Source organism: Cetorhinus maximus, unplaced genomic scaffold, assembly GCF_964194155.1.
Source record: "Cetorhinus maximus unplaced genomic scaffold, sCetMax3.hap1.1 HAP1_SCAFFOLD_1244, whole genome shotgun sequence".
Taxonomy (NCBI): domain Eukaryota; kingdom Metazoa; phylum Chordata; class Chondrichthyes; order Lamniformes; family Cetorhinidae; genus Cetorhinus; species Cetorhinus maximus.
This window is the reverse complement of record NW_027597186.1, coordinates 52,168-70,102: the sequence shown is the minus strand read 5'-3', so window position 1 is coordinate 70,102 and position 17,935 is coordinate 52,168. Positions and strand designations below refer to the sequence as shown.

General features: G+C 52.8%; 1 protein-coding gene across 1 annotated transcript in view; it reads right to left on the bottom strand.

Annotated features, from left to right (window-relative positions):
* Positions 1–255: 255 nt before the first annotated feature.
* The window catches only part of LOC144675953 (beta-adrenergic receptor kinase 1-like), a 63,607-nt gene continuing 45,927 nt past the window's right edge, over positions 256–17,935 (bottom strand). Inside the window, exons 7-8 of the mRNA XM_078536472.1 lie at positions 3,245–3,358; positions 256–496 (exon numbers count right to left, since the gene is read on the bottom strand). Of these exons, the coding sequence (XP_078392598.1) occupies positions 365–496; positions 3,245–3,358 (246 nt within the window). The 3' untranslated portion in view covers positions 256–364. The remainder of the gene's footprint in view (positions 497–3,244; positions 3,359–17,935) is intronic.

Genomic DNA, 17,935 nt, shown 5'->3' with positions numbered 1-17,935 from the left:
ACTCCCTCTTTAAACAGGGTGCCCGACGGAGAGACTCCCTCTTTAAACAGGGTCCCCGAGGGAGAGACTCCCTCTTTAAACAGGGTCCCCGACGGAGAGACTCCCTCTTTAAACGGGGTCCCCGACGGAGAGGCTGCCTTATTGGTTGTGTTCAGAGTTTGGGAAGTGAGGTGGGGGTTGCTTGGGGTAGTGTTGGGGGTCTGCGTTGATGCTGATTTCATTAAGGTGTAGGACAGAATATCTTCCAATCGGAGTTGTAAACCATGCTTTCCTTTATTGGACACTGTGAGGCAGAGAGGTTTCCCATTGTGAGATCGGAGTGAGGTTCAGCAGTAAACAGAGGTTCACTGAGGAATAAGGAAGGTCAATCGGGGTCAAAGGTCCTTCCTTTTGTGCGGGCCATAAAGCTGACATTGAATGAGCGCTGGCCTCCATGATGAGGGTCCATATGTGGAGTGCTTAATTCCTTCTTCCATTGATAGAACTCAGGCTTACTCTGTGGAGGGAGACAGAGAGTGTTAGAGAGAGAGAGAGACTGAGAGAGGGAGTGTCAGAGAGAGAGAGAAAGAGTGTTAGAGAGGGAGTATCAGAGAGAGAGAGAGTTAGAGAGAGAGGGAGTGCCAGAGAGAGAGAGAGTGTTAGAGAGAGAGAGAGACTGAGAGAGGGAGTGTCAGAGAGAGAGTGTGTTAGAGAGAGAGAGTGTTAGAGAGAGAGAGAGTGTTAGAGAGAGAGGGAGTGTCAGAGAGAGAGAGTGTCAGAGAGAGAGTGTGTTAGAGAGAGAGAGTGTTAGAGAGAGAGGGAGTGTCAGAGAGAGAGAGTGTTAGAGAGAGAGAGAGACTGAGAGAGGGAGTGTCAGAGAGAGAGAGAGAGTGTTAGAGAGAGAGGGAGTGTCAGAGAGAGAGAGAGTGTTAGAGAGAGTGTCAGAGAGAGAGTGTGTTAGAGAGAGAGGGAGTGTCAGAGAGAGAGAGAGTGTTAGAGAGAGAGGGAGTGTCAGAGAGAGAGTGTTAGAGAGGGAGTGTTAGAGAGAGAGTGTGTGTTAGAGAAAGAGAGAGTGTTAGAGAGAGAGGGAGTGTCAGAGAGAAAGAGTGTTAGAGGGAGTGTTAGAGAGAGAGTGTTAGAGAGAGAGGGATTGTTAGAGAGAGAGTGTTAGAGACGGAGGGAGTGTTAGAGAGAGAGGGAGTGTTAGAGAGGGAGTGTTAGAGAGAGAGAGAGTGAGTGTTAGAGAGAGAGAGGGAGAGTGTTAGAGAAAGAGAGGGAGCATTAGAGAGAGGCGGCGAGAGTGTTAGATCGAGAGAGTGAGCGAGTGTTAGAGGGAGAGAGAGACAGAGAGGGAGTGTTAGAGAAAGACAGAGAGAGTGAGTGTTAGAGAGAGAGAAGGAGTGTTAGAGTGTTAGAGAGAGGGAGTGTTAGAGAGAGGGGGGAGTGTAAGAGAGAGAGAGGAAGTGTTAGAGAGAGAGGGAGTGTTAGAGAGAGAGAGGAAGTGTTAGAGAGAGGGAATGTTAGAGAGAGAGGGAATGCTAAAGAGAGAGGGAGTGTTAGAGAGAGACAGAGAGAGGGAGTGTTAGAGAGAGAGAGGGAGCGCTAGAGAGAGAGAGACAGAGAGAGAGTGTGTTAGAGAGAGAGAGAGAGTGTTAGAGAGAGAGAGAGACAGAAAGGGGAGTGTTAGAGAGAGAGAGACAGAGAGAGGGAATGTTAGAGGGACAGAGAGAGAGAGACAGAGAGAGTGTTAGAGAGAGACAGAGAGAGGCAGTATTAGAGAGAGAGACAGAGAGAGAGGCAGTGTTAGAGAGAGAGGCAGAGAGAGAGAATGTCAGAGAGAGAGACAGAGAGAGAGTTAGGGAGAGAGAGAGAGTCTTAGAGAGAGCGAGACAGAGAGAGGGAGTGTTAGAGACAGACAGGGGGAGTGTTAGAGGGAGAGAAACTGAGGAAGGGGCTGTTACAGAGAGAGAGACAGGGAGAGAGAGATAGTATTAGAGATAGGAAGGGAGTGAGAGAGCAAGATGGAGATAGGGAGGGTTTTAGGGGCTGGAGGAGGTTACAGAGATATAGAGGGTCATAGGTACTGGAGGTGGTTACAGAGATAGGGAGGGTTGTTGGGGCTGGAGGAGGTTACAGAGATAGGGAGGGTTGTAGGGAATGGAGGAGGTTACAGAGATAGGGAGGGTTGTAGGGGATGGAGGAGGTTACAGAGATAGGGAGAGTTGTAGGAGCTGGAGGAAGTTACAGAGATAGGGAGGGTTGTAGGGGCTGGAGGAGGGTTACAGAGATAGAGAGGGTTGTAGGGGCTGGAGGAGGTTACAGAGATAGGGAGAGTTGTAGCGGCTGGAGGAGGTTACAGAAATAGGGAGGGTTGAAGGGGCTGGAGGAGGTTACAGAGATAGGGAGGGTTTTAGGGGCTGGAGGAGGTTACAGAGATAGGGAGGATTGTAGGGGCTGGAGGAGGTTACAGGGATTGGGATGAGGACATGGAGGGATTTGAAAATGAGGATGAGGGTTTTAAAATGGAGGTGTTGCCGGCCCGGGAGCCAGTGTGGGTCAGTGAGCACAGGGGGCGGTGATGGGGGAACGGGACTCGGTGAGAGTTCGGACACGGGGGCAGCAGAGTTTTGGAGGAGTTGAAGATTCCGGAGGGTAGAGGGTGGGAGAGCAGCCAGGAGTGTGTGGGAATAATCGAGTCTGGAGGGAAGGAAGAGATGGGTGAGGGCTGCAGCAGCGGATGAGCTGAGAGGGGCTGACGCGGGCCATGTTACGGAGGTGGGAATCGGCAGGTCTGAGCGATGGCGCGGATATGAGGTCAGAAGCTCATCTCGAGGTCAAACGTGACGCCCAAGGTCGTGAACAGAGGGGTTGACAAAGGGAGAGAGAGAGGGAAAGAGAGACAGAGAGTGAGAGAGAGAGGGAGACAGAGAGAGGGAGACAGAGAGAGAGGGAGGGAGAGAGAGGGAAAGAGAGACAGAGAGAGAGAGAGAAAGGGAAAGAGAGACAGAGAGAGGGAGACAGAGAGAGAGGGAGGGAGAGAGACAGAGAGAGGGAGACAGAGAGAGAGGGAGGGAGAGAGAGGGAAAGAGAGACAGAAAGAGGGAGACAGAGAGAGGGAGACAGAGAGAGAGGGAGGGAGAGAGAGGGAAAGAGAGACAGAGAGAGGGAGAGACAGAGAGAGAGAGAGAGAGACAGAGAGAGGGAGACAGAGAGAGGGAGACAGAGAGAGGGAGGGAGAGAGAGGGAGGGAAGATTTTTTACTCACATCGAAATTGAGCAGCATTGGCTCTTTGCCTCGCACTTGGATTCGCAGCCAGGATATCCCCTTCATTTTCAGCTCCTCCACACGCCCCATTTCAGACAGCATGAGTACCTGGCACTGCGGGGACAGGGTCAGTGACTGTGTGTACAAGTGAGAGACAGGGGGACAGCAAGAGACGCAGTCTGACCGAGCGGGAGCGACAGTGAGCACAAGGGAGCAACAGAGTGTGAGAGGGAGCGACAGAGAGAGAGAGCGACAGAGTGCGAGAGGGAGCGACAGATAGAGGGAGGGAGTGACAGAGAGAGGGAGGCAGCGACAGAGAGAGGGAGGGAGTGACAGAGTGAGAGAGGGTGCGACAAGAGAGGGAGGGAGCGACAGTGTATGAGAGGGAGCGACAGAACGTGAGAGGGAGCGACAGAGTGTGAGAGGGAGCGACAGAGTGTGAGAGGGAGCGACAGAGAAAGAGGGAGGGAGTGACAGAGTCGAGAGGGAGCGACAGAGTGTGAGAGGGAGTGACAGAACGTGAAAGGGAATGACAGAGTGCGAGAGGGAGCGACAGTGTCTGAGAGGGAGCGACAGCGCGAGAGGGATCGACAGAGTGAGAGAGAGCGACAGATTGAGAGAGGGAGCGACAGAGTGTGAGAGAGAGTGACAGATTGAGAGAGGGAGCGACAGAGTGCGAGAGAGAGCGACAGATTGAGAGAGGGAGCGACAGAGTATTGAGAGAGGGAGCGACAGAGCACGAGAGGGAGCAACAGATTGAGAGAGGGAGTGACAGAGTGAGAGAGAGCGATAGATTGTGAGAGGGAGCGACAGAGTGTGAGAGAGAGCGACAGAGTGTGAGAGGGAGCGACAGAGTGTGAGAGGGAGCGACAGAGTGTGAGAGAGAGCGACAGAGTGTGAGAGGGACCGACAGAGTGTGAGAGGGAGCGACAGAGAAAGAGGGAGGGAGTGACAGAGTCGAGAGGGAGCGACAGAGTGTGAGAGGGAGTGACAGAATGTGAAAGGGAATGACAGAGTGCGAGAGGGAGCGACAGTGTCTGAGAGGGAGCGACAGCGCGAGAGGGATCGACAGAGTGAGAGAGAGCGACAGATTGAGAGAGGGAGCGACAGGGTGTGAGAGAGAGCGACAGATTGAGAGAGGGAGCGACAGATTGAGAGAGGGAGCGACAGAGTGCGAGAGAGAGCGACAGATTGAGAGAGGGAGCGACAGAGTGCGAGAGAGAGGGAGCGACAGAGCACGAGAGGGAGCAACAGATTGAGAGAGGGAGCGACAGAGTGTGAGAGAGAGCGACAGAGTGTGAGAGAGAGCGACAGAGTGTGAGAGGGAGTGACAGAGTGCGAGAGAGAGCGACAGAGTGCGAGAGGGAGCGACAGATTGAGAGAGGGAGCGACAGAGTGTGAGAGGGAGCGACAGATTGAGAGAGGGAGCGACAGAGTGCGAGAGAGAGCGACAGATTGAGAGAGGGAGCAATAGAGTGCGAGAGGGAGTGACAGAGTGAGAGAGAGCGATAGATTGTGAGAGAGAGCGACAGAGTGTGAGAGAGAGCGACAGAGTGTGAGAGGGAGTGACAGAGTGAGAGAGAGCGACAGATTGTGAGAGAGAGCGACAGAGTGTGAGAGAGAGCGACAGAGTGTGAGAGAGAGCGACAGATTGTGAGAGAGAGCGACAGAGTGTGAGAGAGAGCGACAGAGTGTGAGAGGGAGTGACAGAGTGCGAGAGAGAGAGACAGATTGAGAGAGGGAGTGGCAGAGTGAGAGAGAGCGACAGATTGTGAGAGAGAGCGACAGAGTGTGAGAGAGAGCGACAGAGTGTGAGAGGGAGTGACAGAGTGTGAGAGAGCGACAGATTGAGAGAGGGAGTGGCAGAGTGTGAGAGGGAGTGACAGATTGAGAGAGGGAGCGACAGAGTGTGAGAGGGAGCGACAGATTGAGAGAGGGAGCGACAGAGTGCGAGAGAGAGCGACAGATTGAGAGAGGGAGCAACAGAGTGCGAGAGAGAGCGACAGATTGAGAGAGGGAGCGACAGAGCACGAGAGGGAGCAACAGATTGAGAGAGGGAGTGACAGAGTGAGAGAGAGCGACAGATTGTGAGAGGGAGCGACAGAGTGCGAGAGAGAGAGACAGAGTGTGAGAGGGAGCGACAGAGTGTGAGAGGGAGTGACAGAGTGAGAGAGAGCGACAGAGTGTGAGAGAGAGCGACAGATTGTGAGAGAGAGCGACAGAGTGTGAGAGAGAGCGACAGAGTGTGAGAGGGAGTGACAGAGTGCGAGAGAGAGCGACAGATTGAGAGAGGGAGCGGCAGAGTGTGAGAGGGAGCGGCAGAGTGTGAGAGGGAGTGACAGAGTGTGAGAGGGAGTGACAGATTGAGAGAGGGAGCGACAGAGTGTGAGAGGGAGCGACAGATTGAGAGAGGGAGCGACAGAGTGCGAGAGAGAGCGACAGATTGAGAGAGGGAGCAACAGAGTGCGAGAGAGAGCGACAGATTGAGAGAGGGAGCGACAGAGTGTGAGAGAGAGCGACAGAGTGTGAGAGGGAGTGACAGAGTGTGAGAGGGAGTGACAGATTGAGAGAGGGAGCGACAGAGTGTGAGAGGGAGCGACAGATTGAGAGAGGGAGCGACAGAGTGCGAGAGAGAGCGACAGATTGAGAGAGGGAGCAACAGAGTGCGAGAGAGAGCGACAGATTGAGAGAGGGAGCGACAGAGCACGAGAGGGAGCAACAGATTGAGAGAGGGAGTGACAGAGTGAGAGAGAGCGACAGATTGTGAGAGGGAGCGACAGAGTGCGAGAGAGAGAGACAGAGTGTGAGAGGGAGCGACAGAGTGTGAGAGGGAGCGACAGAGTGAGAGAGAGCGACAGATTGTGAGAGAGAGCGACAGAGTGTGAGAGAGAGCGACAGAGTGTGAGAGAGAGCGACAGAGTGTGAGAGAGAGCAACAGATTGTGAAAGAGAGCGACAGAGTGTGAGAGAGAGCGACAGAGTGTGAGAGGGAGTGACAGAGTGCGAGAGAGAGAGACAGATTGAGAGAGGGAGTGGCAGAGTGAGAGAGAGCGACAGATTGTGAGAGAGAGCGACAGAGTGTGAGAGAGAGCGACAGAATGTGCGAGGGAGTGACAGAGTGCGAGAGAGAGCGACAGATTGAGAGAGGGAGTGGCAGTGTGAGAGGGAGTGACAGATTGAGAGAGGGAGCGACAGAGTGTGAGAGGGAGCGACAGATTGAGAGAGGGAGCGACAGAGTGCGAGAGAGAGCGACAGATTGAGAGAGGGAGCGACAGAGCACGAGAGGGAGCAACAGATTGAGAGAGGGAGTGACAGAGTGAGAGAGAGCGACAGATTGTGAGAGGGAGCGACAGAGTGCGAGAGAGAGAGACGGAGTGTGAGAGGGAGCGACAGAGTGTGAGAGGGAGTGACAGAGTGAGAGAGAGCGACAGATTGTGAGAGAGAGCGACAGAGTGTGAGAGAGAGCGACAGAGTGTGAGAGAGAGCGACAGATTGTGAGAGAGAGCGACAGAGTGTGAGAGAGAGCGACAGAGTGTGAGAGGGAGTGACAGAGTGCGAGAGAGAGCGACAGATTGAGAGAGGGAGCGGCAGAGTGTGAGAGGGAGTGACAGATTGAGAGAGGGAGCGACAGAGTGTGAGAGGGAGCGACAGATTGAGAGAGGGAGCGACAAAGTGTGAGAGGGAGCGACAGAGTGCGAGAGGGAGCAACAGATTGAGAGAGGGAGTGACAGAGTGTGAGAGGGAGCGACAGAGTGTGAGAGGGAGCAACAGAGTGTGAGAGGGAGCGACAGAACATGAGGAACAAAGCCAGAGAGAGAGAGGGAGCGACAGCTAGGGAGAGAGACAGCGAGAGAGAGAGAGACGGACCGCGAGAGGGAGAGAGACAGAGAGAGAGACACCGAGAGAGAGAGAGACGGACCGTGAGAAGGAGAGAGACAGAGATAGACAGTGAGAGACAGACGGACCGTGAGAGGGAGAGAGACAGAGAAAGAGAGGGAGAGAGAGACAGTTGGAGAGAGACAGAAAGAGACAGTGAGAGAGAGAGAGAGACGGACCGCGAGAGGGAGAGAGACAGTGAGAGACAGACGGACCGTGAGAGGGAGAGAGACAGAGAAAGAGAGGGAGAGAGAGACAGTTGGAGAGAGACAGAAAGAGACAGTGAGAGAGAGAGAGAGACGGACCGCGAGAGGGAGAGAGACAGCGAGAGAGTGAGAGATGGACCGCGAAAGGGAGAGAAACAGAGAGAGACAGACCATGAAAGAGAGATAGCGAGGAAGAGAGAGAGAGAAACAGTGAGAGAAAGACAGATAGAAAGACAGCAAGAGCGAGAGAGAGACAGCAACAGAGACACAGAGAGAGACAGAGAGAGAGACAGTAAGGGAGAGACGGAAAGACAGCGAGAGAGAGACGGAAAGACAGCGAGAGAGAGACAGAGAGACACAGCGAGAGAGAGAGAGAGACTGAAAGACAGAGTGTGAGAGAGACACAGTGAGGCAGAAAGAGTGACAACGAGAGAGGGACAGAGAGACAGCAAAAGAGAGAGACACAGCGAGTGAGAGACAGAAAGACACAGAGAGACACAGCGAAAGAGAGAGACAGAGACACAGAGAGAGAGGGACACAGTGAGAGAGAGAGAGAGACAAAAAGACACTGAGAGACAGAGAGACAAAGAAAGCAGGCGTGAGAGAGAGAGACACAGCAAGAGACAGACAAAGACAGCAAGAGAGAGAAACAGAGACACAGCGAGCTAGAGAGAGACACAGAGAGAGACAGAAACAGCGAGCTAGAGAGAGAGACACAGAGAGAGACAGACACAGCGAGCTAGAGAGAGACACAGGGAGAGACAGACACAGCGAGCTAGAGAGAGACACAGAGAGAGACAGACACAGCGAGCTAGAGAGAGATACACAGAGAGAGAGAGACAGACACAGCGAGCTAGAGAGAGAGACACAGAGAGAGACAGACACAGCGAGCTAGAGAGAGACACAGAGAGAGACAGACACAGCGAGCTAGAGAGACACAGAGAGAGAGAGACACAGCGAGCTAGAGAGAGACACAGACACAGCGAGCTACAGAGAGACACAGAGAGAGAGAGACACAGCGAGCTAGAGAGAGACACAGAGAGAGACAGACACAGCGAGCTAGAGAGAGACAGAGAGAGAGAGAGAGACACAGCGAGCTAGAGAGAGACACAGAGAGAGACAGACACAGCGAGCTAGAGAGACACAGAGAGAGAGAGACACAGCGAGCTAGAGAGAGACACAGAGAGAGACAGACACAGCGAGCTAGAGAGAGACAGAGAGAGAGAGAGACACAGCGAGCTAGAGAGAGACACAGAGAGAGACAGACACAGCGAGCTAGAGAGAGACACAGAGAGAGACAGACACAGCGAGCTAGAGAGAGACACAGAGAGAGACACAGCGAGCTAGAGAGAGACACAGAGAGAGAGAGAGACACAGAGAGAGAGACAGACACAGTGAGCTAGAGAGAGACACAGAGAGAGAGACAGACACAGCGAGCTAGAGAGAGACACAGAGAGACAGACACAGCGAGCTAGAGAGAGACACAGAGAGAGAGACACAGCGAGCTAGAGAGAGAGACACAGAGAGAGACAGATGCAGCGAGCTATAGAGAGACACAGAGAGAGACAGACACAGCGAGCTAGAGGGAGACACGGAGAGAGACAGACACAGCGAGCTAGAGAGAGAGACACAGAGAGAGACAGATGCAGCGAGCTATAGAGAGACACAGAGAAAGACAGACACAGCGAGCTAGAGGGAGACACAGAGAGAGACAGACCCAGCGAGCTAGAGAGAGAGACACAGAGACAGACACAGCGAGCTAGAGAGAGACACAGAGAGACAGACACAGCGAGCTAGAGAGAGACACAGAGAGAGACAGAAACAGCGAGCTAGAGAGTGAGACACAGAGAGAGAGACAGACACAGCTAGCTAGAGAGAGACACAAAGAGAGAGAGACAGACACAGCGAGCTAGATAGAGACACAGAGAGAGAGAGACAGATACAGCGAGCTAGAGAGACACAGAGAGAGAGAGACAGACACAGCGAGCTAGACAGAGAGACACAGAGAGAGACAGACACAGTGAGCTAGAGAGAGACACAGAGAGAGAGAGACAGACACAGCGAGCTAGAGAGAGACACAGAGAGAGACAGACACAGCGAGCTAGAGAGAGAGACACAGAGAGAGCGAGAAACAGCGAGCTAGAGAGAGACACAGAGAGAGACAGACACAGCGAGCTAGAGAGAGACACAGAGAGAGAGAGACAGATACAGCGAGCTAGAGAGAGACACACAGAGAGACAGACACAGTGAGCTAGAGAGAGACACATAGAGAGAGAGACACAGCGAGCTAGAGAGAGACACAGAGAGAGAGACAGACACAGCGAGCTAGAGAGAGACGCAGAGAGAGAGAGACACAGCGAGCTAGAGAGAGACACAGAGAGAGACAGACACAGCGAGCTAGAGAGAGACACAGAGAGAGACAGAGACAGCGAGCTAGAGAGAGACACAGAGAGAGAGACAGACACAGCGAGCTAGAGAGAGACACAGAGAGACAGACACAGCGAGCTAGAGAGAGACACAGAGAGAGACAGACACAGCGAGCTAGAGAGAGACACAGAGAGAGACAGACACAGCGAGCTAGACAGAGACACAGAGAGAGAGATAGACACAGCGAGCTAGAGAGAGACGCAGAGAGAGAGACAGACACAGCGAGCTAGAGAGAGACACAGAGAGAGAGACAGACACAGCGAGCTAGAGAGAGAGACACAGAGAGTGACAGACACAGCGAGCTAGAGAGAGAGAGAGAGAGAGACACAGCGAGGTAGAGAGAGACACAGAGAGAGACAGACACAGCGAGCTAGAGAGAGACACAGAGAGAGACGAGCTAGAGAGAGACACAGAGAGAGACAGACAGACACAGCGAGCTAGAGAGAGAGACACAGGGAGAGACAGACACAGCGAGCTAGAGAGAGAGACACAGAGAGAGACAGAGACAGACACAGCGAGCTAGAGAGAGAGACAGAGACAGAGACAGACACAGCGAGCTAGAGAGAGACACGGAGAGAGACTGACACAGCGAGCTAGAGAGAGAGACAAAGAGAGAGACAGACACAGCGAGCTAGAGAGAAAGACAGAGAGAGAGACAGACACAGCGAGCTAGAGAGAGACACAGAGAGACAGACACAGCGAGCTAGAGAGTCACAGAGAGAGAGACAGACACAGCGAGCTAAAGAGAGACACAGAGAGAGACAGACACAGCGAGCTAGAGAGAGACACAGAGAGAGAGACAGACACAGCGAGCTGCAGAGAGAGACACAGCGAGCTAGAGAGAGACACAGAGAGAGACAGACACAGCGAGCAAGAGAGAGACACGGAGAGAGAGAGAGACACAGAGAGAGAGACAGACACAGTGAGCTAGAGAGAGACACAGAGAGAGAGACAGACACAGCGAGCTAGAGAGAGACACAGAGAGACAGACACAGCGAGCAAGAGAGAGACACAGAGAGAGAGACACAGCGAGCTAGAGAGAGAGACACAGAGAGAGACAGATGCAGCAAGCTATAGAGAGACACAGAGAGAGACAGACACAGCGAGCTAGAGGGCGACACAGGGAGAGACAGACACAGCGAGCTAGAGAGAGAGACACAGAGAGAGACAGATGCAGCGAGCTATAGAGAGACACAGAGAGAGACAGACACAGCGAGCTAGAGGGAGACACAGAGAGAGACAGACACAGCGAGCTAGAGAGAGAGACACAGAGACAGACACAGCAAGCTAGAGAGTGACACAGAGAATGACAGACACAGCGAGCTAGAGAGAGACACAGAGAGACAGACACAGCGAGCTAGAGAGAGACACAGAGAGAGACAGACACAGCGAGGTAGAGAGTGAGACACAGCGAGAGAGGCAGACACAGCGAGCGAGAGAGAGACACAGAGAGAGAGACACAGCGAGCTAGAGAGAGACACAGAGAGAGACAGACACAGCTAGCTAGAGAGAGGCACAAAGAGAGAGAGACAGACACAGCGAGCTAGAGAGAGACACAGAGAGAGAGAGACAGACACAGCAAGCTAGAGAGAGACACAGAGAGAGAGAGACAGACACAGCGAGCTAGAGAGACACAGAGAAAGAGAGACAGACACAGTGAGCTAGAGAGAGACACAGAGAGAGAGACAGACACAGCGAGCTAGAGAGAGACACAGAGAGACAGACACAGCGAGCTAGAGAGAGACACAGAGAGAGAGACACAGCGAGCTAGAGAGAGAGACACAGAGAGAGATAAACGCAGCGAGCCAGAGAGAGACACAGAGAGAGACAGACACAGCGAGCTAGAGAGAGACACAGAGAGAGATAGACACAGCGAGATAGAGAGACACAGAGAGAGACACACACAGCGAGCTAGAGAGAGAGACACAGAGAGAAACAGACACAGCGAGCTAGAGAGAGACACAGAGAGAGACAGACACAGCGAGCTAGAGAGAGAGACAGAGAGAGAGAGACAGACACAGCGAGCTAGAGAGAGACACAGAGAGAGAGAGACAGACACAGCGAGCTAGAGAGAGACACAGAGAGAGAGAGACAGAGAAAGCAAGCTAGAGAGTGACACAGAGAGAGAGGGACAGACACAGCGAGCTAGAGAGACACAGAGAGAGAGAGACAGACACAGCGAGCTAGAGAGACACAGAGAGAGAGAGACAGATGCAGCGAGCTATAGAGAGACACAGAGAGAGACAGACACAGCGAGCTAGAGGGAGACACAGAGAGAGACAGACACAGCGAGCTAGAGAGACACAGAGAGAGACAGACACAGAGAGAGACAGACACAGCGAGCTAGAGAGAGACACAGAGAGAGAGACAGACACAGCGAGCTAGAGAGAGAGAGACACAGCGAGCTAGAGAGAGACACAGAGAGACAGACACAGCGAGCTAGAGAGAGACACAGAGAGAGACAGACACAGCGAGCTAGAGAGAGACACAGAGAGAGACAGACACAGCGAGCTAGAGAGAGACACACAGAGAGACAGACACAGCGAGCTAGAGAGAGACACAGAGAGAGAGACAGACTCAGAGAGATAGAGAGAGACACAGAGAGAGACAGACACAGCGAGCTTGAGAGAGACACACAGAGAGAGACAGACACAACGAGCTAGAGAGACACAGAGAGAGAGACAGACACAGCGAGCTAGAGAGAGACACAGAGAGAGACAGACACAGCCAGCTAGAGAGAGACACAGAGAGAGACAGACACAGCGAGCTAGAGAGAGACACAGAGAGAGACAGACACAGCGAGCATGAGAGACACAGAGAGAGACGAGCTAGAGAGAGACACAGAGAGAGACAGACAGACACAGCGAGCTAGAGAGAGAGACACAGGGAGAGACAGGCAGACAAAGCGAGCTTGAGAGAGAGACACAGAGAGAGAGAGACACAGAGAGAGACAGACACAGTGAGCTAGAGAGAGACACAGAGAGAGAGACAGACACAGCGAGATAGAGAGAGACACAGAGAGAGAGAGAGACAGACACAGCGAGCTAGAGAGAGACACAGAGAGACAGACATAGCGAGCTAGAGAGAGACACAGAGAGAGACAGACACAGTGAGCTAGAGAGAGACACAGAGAGAGAGAGAGACAGACACAGCGAGCTAGAGAGGGACACAGAGAGAGACAGACACAGCGAGCTAGAGAGAGACACAGAGAGAGACTGACACAGCGAGCTAGAGAGAGACACAGAGAGAGAGAGAGAGAGACACAGCGAGCTAGAGAGAGACACAGAGAGAGACAGACACAGCAAGCTAGAGAGAGACACAGAGAGAGAGACAGACACAGCGAGCTAGAGAGAGACACAGAGAGAGAGAGACAGACACAGCGAGCTAGAGAGAGAGACAGAGAGAGACAGACACAGCGAGCTAGAGAGAGACACAGAGAGAGACAGACACAGCGAGCTAGAGAGAGACACAGAGAGAGACAGACACAGCGAGCTAGAGAGAGACACAGAGAGAGACAGACACAGCGAGCTAGAGAGAGACACAGAGAGAGAGACAGACACAGCGAGCTAGAGAGAGACACAGAGAGAGACAGACACAGCAAGTTAGAGAGAGGCACAGAGAGAGACAGACACAGCGAGCTAGAGAGAGAGACACAGAGAGAGAAGAATACAGACACAGCGAGCTAGAGAGAGAAACAGAGAGAGAGAGAGACAGACACAGCGAGCTAGAGAGAGAGACACAGAGAGAGACAGACACAGCGAGCTAGAGAGAGAGACACAGAGAGAGACACACACAGCGAACTAGAGAGAGAGACACAGAGAGAGAGACACAGCGAGCTAGAGAGAGACACAGAGAGAGAGAAAAACACTGCGAGCTAGAGAGAGAGACACAGAGAGAGAGAGAGACAGACACAGCGAGCTAGAGAGAGAGACACAGAGAGAGACAGACACAGCGAGCTAGAGAGAGAGACACAGAGAGAGAGAGAGACAGACACAGCAAGTTAGAGAGAGACACTGAGAGAGACAGACACAGCGAGCTAGAGAGAGACACAGAGAGAGACAGACACAGCGAGCTAGAGAGAGAGACACAGGGAGAAAGACACAGCGAGCTAGAGAGAGAGACACAGAGAGAGAGAGATACAGACACAGCGAGCTAGACAGAGAGACACAGAGAGAGAGAGAGACAGGCACAGCGAGCTAGAGAGAGAGACACAGAGAGAGACAGACACAGCGAGCTAGAGAGAGAGACACAGAGAGAGACAGACACAGCGAGCTAGAGAGAGACACAGAGAGAGACAGACACAGAGAGAGACAGACACAGCGAGCTAGAGAGAGACACAGAGAGAGAGAGACAGACACAGCGAGCTAGAGAGAGACACAGAGAGAGAGAGACAGAGAAAGCAAGCTAGAGAGTGACACAGAGAGAGAGGGACAGACACAGCGAGCTAGAGAGACACAGAGAGAGAGAGACAGACACAGCGAGCTAGAGAGACACAGAGAGAGAGAGACAGACACAGTGAGCTAGAGAGAGACACAGAGAGATAGAGAGACACAGCGAGCTAGAGAGAGAGACACAGAGAGAGACAGATGCAGCGAGCTATAGAGAGACACAGAGAGAGACAGACACAGCGAGCTAGAGGGAGACACAGAGAGAGACAGACACAGCGAGCTAGAGAGAGAGACACAGAGAGAGACAGATGCAGCGAGCTATAGAGAGACACAGAGAGAGACAGACACAGCGAGCTAGAGGGAGACACAGAGAGAGACAGACACAGCGAGCTAGAGAGACACAGAGAGAGACAGACACAGAGAGAGACAGACACAGCGAGCTAGAGAGAGACACAGAGAGAGAGACAGACACAGCGAGCTAGAGAGAGAGAGACACAGCGAGCTAGAGAGAGACACAGAGAGACAGACACAGCGAGCTAGAGAGAGACACAGAGAGAGACAGACACAGCGAGCTAGAGAGAGACACAGAGAGAGACAGACACAGCGAGCTAGAGAGAGACACACAGAGAGACAGACACAGCGAGCTAGAGAGAGACACAGAGAGAGAGACAGACTCAGAGAGATAGAGAGAGACACAGAGAGAGACAGACACAGCGAGCTTGAGAGAGACACACAGAGAGAGACAGACACAACGAGCTAGAGAGACACAGAGAGAGAGACAGACACAGCGAGCTAGAGAGAGACACAGAGAGAGACAGACACAGCCAGCTAGAGAGAGACACAGAGAGAGACAGACACAGCGAGCTAGAGAGAGACACAGAGAGAGACAGACACAGCGAGCATGAGAGACACAGAGAGAGACGAGCTAGAGAGAGACACAGAGAGAGACAGACAGACACAGCGAGCTAGAGAGAGAGACACAGGGAGAGACAGGCAGACAAAGCGAGCTTGAGAGAGAGACACAGAGAGAGAGAGACACAGAGAGAGACAGACACAGTGAGCTAGAGAGAGACACAGAGAGAGAGACAGACACAGCGAGATAGAGAGAGACACAGAGAGAGAGAGAGACAGACACAGCGAGCTAGAGAGAGACACAGAGAGACAGACATAGCGAGCTAGAGAGAGACACAGAGAGAGACAGACACAGTGAGCTAGAGAGAGACACAGAGAGAGAGAGAGACAGACACAGCGAGCTAGAGAGGGACACAGAGAGAGACAGACACAGCGAGCTAGAGAGAGACACAGAGAGAGACTGACACAGCGAGCTAGAGAGAGACACAGAGAGAGAGAGAGAGAGACACAGCGAGCTAGAGAGAGACACAGAGAGAGACAGACACAGCAAGCTAGAGAGAGACACAGAGAGAGAGACAGACACAGCGAGCTAGAGAGAGACACAGAGAGAGAGAGACAGACACAGCGAGCTAGAGAGAGAGACAGAGAGAGACAGACACAGCGAGCTAGAGAGAGACACAGAGAGAGACAGACACAGCGAGCTAGAGAGAGACACAGAGAGAGACAGACACAGCGAGCTAGAGAGAGACACAGAGAGAGACAGACACAGCGAGCTAGAGAGAGAGACACAGAGAGAGAAGAATACAGACACAGCGAGCTAGAGAGAGAAACAGAGAGAGAGAGAGACAGACACAGCGAGCTAGAGAGAGAGACACAGAGAGAGACAGACACAGCGAGCTAGAGAGAGAGACACAGAGAGAGACAGACACAGCGAACTAGAGAGAGAGACACAGAGAGAGAGACACAGCGAGCTAGAGAGAGACACAGAGAGAGAGAAAAACACTGCGAGCTAGAGAGAGAGACACAGAGAGAGAGAGAGACAGACACAGCGAGCTAGAGAGAGAGACACAGAGAGAGACAGACACAGCGAGCTAGAGAGAGAGACACAGAGAGAGAGAGCGACAGACACAGCAAGTTAGAGAGAGACACTGAGAGAGACAGACACAGCGAGCTAGAGAGAGACACAGAGAGAGACAGACACAGCGAGCTAGAGAGAGAGACACAGGGAGAAAGACACAGCGAGCTAGAGAGAGAGACACAGAGAGAGAGAGATACAGACACAGCGAGCTAGACAGAGAGACACAGAGAGAGAGAGAGACAGGCACAGCGAGCTAGAGAGAGAGACACAGAGAGAGACAGACACAGCGAGCTAGAGAGAGACACAGAGAGAGACAGACACAGAGAGAGACAGACACAGCGAGCTAGAGAGAGACACAGAGAGAGAGACAGACACAGCGAGCTAGAGAGAGAGAGACACAGCGAGCTAGAGAGAGACACAGAGAGACAGACACAGCGAGCTAGAGAGAGACACAGAGAGAGACAGACACAGCGAGCTAGAGAGAGACACACAGAGAGACAGACACAGCGAGCTAGAGAGAGACACAGAGAGAGAGACAGACTCAGAGAGATAGAGAGAGACACAGAGAGAGACAGACACAGCGAGGTTGAGAGAGAGACACAGAGAGAGACAGACACAACGAGCTAGAGAGAGACACAGAGAGAGACAGACACAGCGAGCTAGAGAGAGACACAGAGAGAGACAGACACAGCCAGCTAGAGAGAGACACAGAGAGAGACAGACACAGCGAGCTAGAGAGAGACACAGAGAGAGACAGACACAGCGAGCTTGAGAGACACAGAGAGAGACGAGCTAGAGAGAGACACAGAGAGAGACAGACAGACACAGCGAGCTAGAGAGAGAGACACAGGGAGAGACAGGCAGACAAAGCGAGCTTGAGAGAGAGACACAGAGAGAGAGAGACACAGAGAGAGACAGACACAGCGAGCTAGAGAGAGACACAGAGAGAGAGACAGACACAGCGAGCTAGAGAGAGACACAGAGAGAGAGAGAGACAGACATAGCGAGCTAGAGAGAGACACAGAGAGAGACAGACACAGTGAGCTAGAGAGAGACACAGAGAGAGAGAGAGACAGACACAGCGAGCTAGAGAGAGACACAGAGAGAGACAGACACAGCAAGCTACAGAGAGACACAGAGAGAGACTGACACAGCGAGCTAGAGAGAGACACAGAGAGAGAGAGAGAGAGAGAAAGCGAGCTAGAGAGAGACACAGAGAGAGACAGACACAGCAAGCTAGAGAGAGACACAGAGAGAGAGACAGACACAGCGAGCTAGAGAGAGACACAGAGAGAGAGAGACAGACACAGCGAGCTAGAGAGAGAGACAGAGAGAGACAGACACAGCGAGCTAGAGAGAGACACAGAGAGAGACAGACACAGCGAGCTAGAGAGAGACACAGAGAGAGACAGACACAGCGAGCTAGAGAGAGACACAGAGAGAGACAGACACAGCGAGCTAGAGAGAGACACAGAGAGAGAGACAGACACAGCGAGCTAGAGAGAGACACAGAGAGAGACAGACACAGCAAGCTAGAGAGAGGCACAGAGAGAGACAGACACAGCGAGCTAGAGAGAGAGACACAGAGAGAGAAGAATACAGACACAGCGAGCTAGAGAGAGAAACAGAGAGAGAGAGAGACAGACACAGCGAGCTAGAGAGAGAGACACAGAGAGAGACAGACACAGCGAGCTAGAGAGAGAGACACAGAGAGAGACAGACACAGCGAGCTAGAGAGAGAGACACAGAGAGAGAGACACAGCGAGCTAGAGAGAGACACAGAGAGAGAGAAAAACACAGCGAGCTAGAGAGAGAGACACAGAGAGAGAGAGAGACAGATACAGCGAGCTAGAGAGAGAGACACA